At 51.9% G+C, this 4,277-nt stretch overlaps 1 protein-coding gene across 1 annotated transcript in view; it reads right to left on the bottom strand.

The window, feature by feature from the left end:
• Positions 1-2,727: 2,727 nt before the first annotated feature.
• The window catches only part of AVPR1B (arginine vasopressin receptor 1B), a 5,631-nt gene continuing 4,081 nt past the window's right edge, over positions 2,728-4,277 (bottom strand). Inside the window, exon 2 of the mRNA XM_010854189.1 lies at positions 2,728-3,056. Within this exon, the coding sequence (XP_010852491.1) occupies positions 2,728-3,056 (329 nt within the window). The remainder of the gene's footprint in view (positions 3,057-4,277) is intronic.

Genomic DNA, 4,277 nt, shown 5'->3' on the forward strand with positions numbered 1-4,277 from the left:
ACTTCAAAAGCTCAGGCTGGCATGTGAGATTCATAAGCCCAGCTCCATCAGGACAGATGGACTGGGAAGAAGCAGTTGGATGTCAAGGGCTGACACGAGCAATGGCTGCAGTGAAGAGAGATAGTGGGTTCCCACATCTGCCCAGAGCCTTGATCCCATTAGGGCCTGCATCCCAGTTTCCAGTTCTCTAGTGTTAAAAGGCTGGGATGCTTTGCTCACTCATGACACTCAGCTTAGTTCTTTTCTCTTAAGGAGACCTAAGGAGACTTCTTAGAGCTAAGTGGCCTCTTAAAGAAGTGTATCCCCAAAGCCACAATCACCCCTCACACCTTCCCTAGGAGTGGAGGGCAGAGAGTGACTCTGTTCCCTAGTGCTGCTCTCAGGCGCTCTTAATTAGATTAGCAATCAATCCCCACAGTAGTATAGTTTCATGGGTTTAGAAGTTCATGGGTTTACAAACTGCCTACATACCCACAGTCCTATTTGACCCTCATAACAAAGAGAGCTTCCTTGGTAGCTCAGCTGGTAAAGAATCTGCCTGCAATGCAGGAGACTCCAGTTCGATCCCTGTGTCAGGAAGTTCCCCTGGAGAGAGATAGGCTACCCACTCCAGTATTCTTGAGATTCCCTGGTGGCTCAGATGGTAAAGAATATGCCTGCAATGCAGGAGACCTGGGTTCAACTCCTGGGTTGAGAAGATCCCCTGGAGGAGGGCATGGCAACCCACTCCAGTATTCTGGCCTGGAGAATCCCATGGACAGAGGACGGCGGGCTACAGTCCATGGGGTCACAAAGAGTCAGACAGGACTGAGTGATTAAGCACATAGTGAAGAGAGCAAGGTCACTGGTGGCATCGTGGTGGTAGAACCAGGGCCTGACTTCAGCTGATGCTTTTCCCACCATCAAGACCATCACTTAGATTAGAACCAGAATCGTGGAGAGGAGGTTATTCCAAGGTATAAATGCCACTGGAGATAATGAGGAGCAGGACAAAGTCCCACCTTCCACCGGCCAGGCTCTCTTGGCATTAGCATCATGTAACTGCTGGCAATTGACGCTTTTGAACTGTGGTGTTGGAGAAGACTCTTGAGAGTCCCTTGGACTGTAAGGAAATCCAACCAGTCCATCCTAAAGGAAATCAGTCCTGAATATTCATTGGAAGGACTGATGCTGAAGCTGAAACTCCAATACTTTGGCCACCTGAGGCGAAGAACTGATTCATTGGAAAAGACCCTGATGCTGGGAAAGATTGAGGGCAGGAGGAGAAGGGGATGACAGAGGATAAGACGGTTGGATGGCATCACCAACTTGATGGACATGAGTTTGAGCAAGCTCCAGGAGTTGGTGATGGACAAGGAGGCCTGGCCTGCTGCAGTCCATGGGCCACAAAAAGCCGCACACAACTGAGCGACTGAGCTGAACCGCTGGCAAAGGTGAACGGTGCGGCCGCGGCAGGACCCAAAGCCACCAAAACCGAGTCAAACAGCGTAAATGTCACTATCACGAAGATCCAACAATCCTTCTAGAGCTTATGGGTAGGAAGTCCTCAGTGCTTCTCCAGTCTTGCGAGTCATGAAAAGTTTGAGCTGGGAAAGACCTTGAAGAGCATCTCTATTCTGCAGGCAAGGAGCTGAGGTCCAGAGAGGGAGGTAAGTTCCCAAGGTCGTACAGATACCACCAGGCAGAGCTGGGATCCCCATCCTGGGCTCCTGACTTGATCGTGGCAAGCATGTGATTTGTATGGAAGCTCTGAAGAGGCTCAAACAAATCCAGAGCCACGACTAAGTCATGCTTTCTCAAAGGATGTCCCCTCCACGCAGCCCAAGAGGCAGGAGCCACGTGGACCCCGTGAAGGGAGGGGGATGTGCAACCAATCCCTGCTGCTCCCAAGACCTCCTCCCACTCAGAATTTGGTGACCATTTTCATCTCCATCTCTCCTCACTCATTCTTCCCACATTCAACCCAGTGGGCCATTCCACTGAGAATATGCAGTACTTTGCCTTGTCACCCATCCTAACTATAAATGAGGGTATTTGGGAGCAGACAAGCAGCATTTGCAGAGTTTTTACCAGTTACCAAGCGCTGTGCTACCCCTCATCTCCCTTCGGTAGACAGGTGAGTATAGCAGGCGAAGCCCCCACACCTGTTCACTTCTCTTCATTAAGCACGCCTCTCTCAAAGCCCCCTCCCACACACACCCATCTCAGGATTCAAATACAGTCCTCCTTGCAGTTATTCACTCCTTCCCTCTCCTGGCTGAACTGGGATGCACTAGTCAGATTAGGGTGGGACAAACAAGATAAGATACCAGCCTTTGAATCCCTGCTGCCTGTGGACCCTCAGGCAGGAGAGCCCAGGTCTGCAGCACCACATCTATCACACACTTGGTCCCCAGACATGCTGTGAACACGGCAGGATCAAGGAAGCAGACAGTCTTAGTCTCCCTGTTTCCCAGCACGTGAAGTTGGGTGGGCAGCTATGACACCAAAGACAGGAGCGGCCTTTCTGGCCTCCTCACCCTGCCTCAAGCTGAGTCAAAGGGCATAAATGTCATTGTCATGAAAATCCAACAATTCTAGGGCCTATTGGTTAGGGTGTCCTTAGAGAACGCTTCTCCAATCTTGCAAAGTCGTGAAAGGTTCTAACTGTAGAAGACCACGGAAAGCATCAGGCTGGGCAGTGCTGAGATAGGCAGAGATCCTCCACCAGACTCTGGGGAGTGCTCCTTAAAAGATGCTGGTCTCAGTGGCAGCATCGCCCTCCACCTGCTCTGCGCCCCGCAGGGAGTCTTTGGGCCCTGGCCTCCTGCTGAGTCCGGGGCTGAGGCCGCGGGCAGGCGGGCCACTGGAGCGGGTCAGCAGGGTGGCATGGCGGCTGGACAGACTGCCGTTGGAGAGCCGCCTGCGCATCCTGGGCCCAGGGCCTCCGCAGCAGGCCAGACGGCGCAGGGCATGCAACCACAGGTGGCTGTTGAAGCCCATGTAGATCCAGGGGTTGCAGCAGCTGCTGAGGTTGCCCAAAAGCATGGAGATGGTGAAAGCCACATTGGTCGAATCTGCCAAGGGAGAAGCACAAGGATTTCAGAGCTGGAAGGGAGCTGGGAGAGAGTCCTGCTCCCTACAGAACAGAGGAGGAAGTTGAATCCCAAGGAGGACCACGTGGGGTTCTATAATCAGAAAGGATCACAGCTGGGACTCAAACCTGGGACTCCTGACTCCAGGGTTTTCCCTCACTGATTTATTTATTCATTTTGTGCCACAGGGTGATGACAGGAGCTGAGGCTTGCTCTAAGCTGACTTTAGAGGCACAGACATAGTCAGCGACAGGAGCAGCCCGAATTGGATCACTATCTTTGTTCTGAAATCCGGAATCGTGAATCCCCTAATGGATGCTGAGCACGGGTGAGGCAATTTCTATAAAACCTGCAGGAAAAATAACCATGATTCCAGCCAAGTTTGGGCACACTGCATTCCCACTTAGGTCATAGATACGGGGACACACTGCCCTCTGAGTTCTGTGCTCCTTGAGCCCTTTGGGTCTGTCCCAGTCATTCTGTCATTCAGTTATTGCCCGTGTGAGTATCGACCGTGCTGGGGACCTGGTAGCCTATCAGTGGAGCCTGACAGCCTAGAGGTCCCATGAAGCCATCTCCAACTGTGCAGCTTCTAGGTACAGGGCATCCAGGCATCTCGTTCCTGGCCAGTACTGTTCTCTCTTGTCAGAAATTACATCCAGAGAATGTCCCTTCTGCAGGGAAAACTACTTTCTCTTCTGGACAGTCAAAATGCGAGCCTTCAAAGACTCTGATAAAATTCCTTACAGATGTAATACTCTTTCGGAAAACTAAATGAAACTTCTCATGCCAACAGGAAAGCTGCTGAGATGGGCCCCAGCCTCCTGCCAGATGCACCATGGCTAAGCTACGGCACGGGCTGCACACTGAGTTGCCCAGCTCTTTGGTGGAGGCTGTAGAATCACTGAGTGCCATGGCAGAGCTGGAAGGAATTAAGGGTTATGGCCCAGACCTGATCCTAGGTCTTCCCTCTTTAAAGCAGCAATTCTGCACCCTGCCACCATTTCAACCAATGAACTCAAAGGCAGAGCTCAAGTGCCTGCTCTGTAAAGCGTCGTGAAAGCTTCCGATATGCTGGGTCCTTGGGTGCTCTCCAGTGTGGTACTTGGCAGCCCAAGAGAAGGGAAGATACCGGGTCAGGATATTTGAGAGAAGGCATGAATCAGAGTTGGGAAGCACAGAAGTGAGAGCAAGGAGGGAGCT

This window comes from Bison bison, unplaced genomic scaffold, assembly GCF_000754665.1.
Source record: "Bison bison bison isolate TAMUID 2011002044 unplaced genomic scaffold, Bison_UMD1.0 scf7180017864338, whole genome shotgun sequence".
Classification (NCBI taxonomy): domain Eukaryota; kingdom Metazoa; phylum Chordata; class Mammalia; order Artiodactyla; family Bovidae; genus Bison; species Bison bison.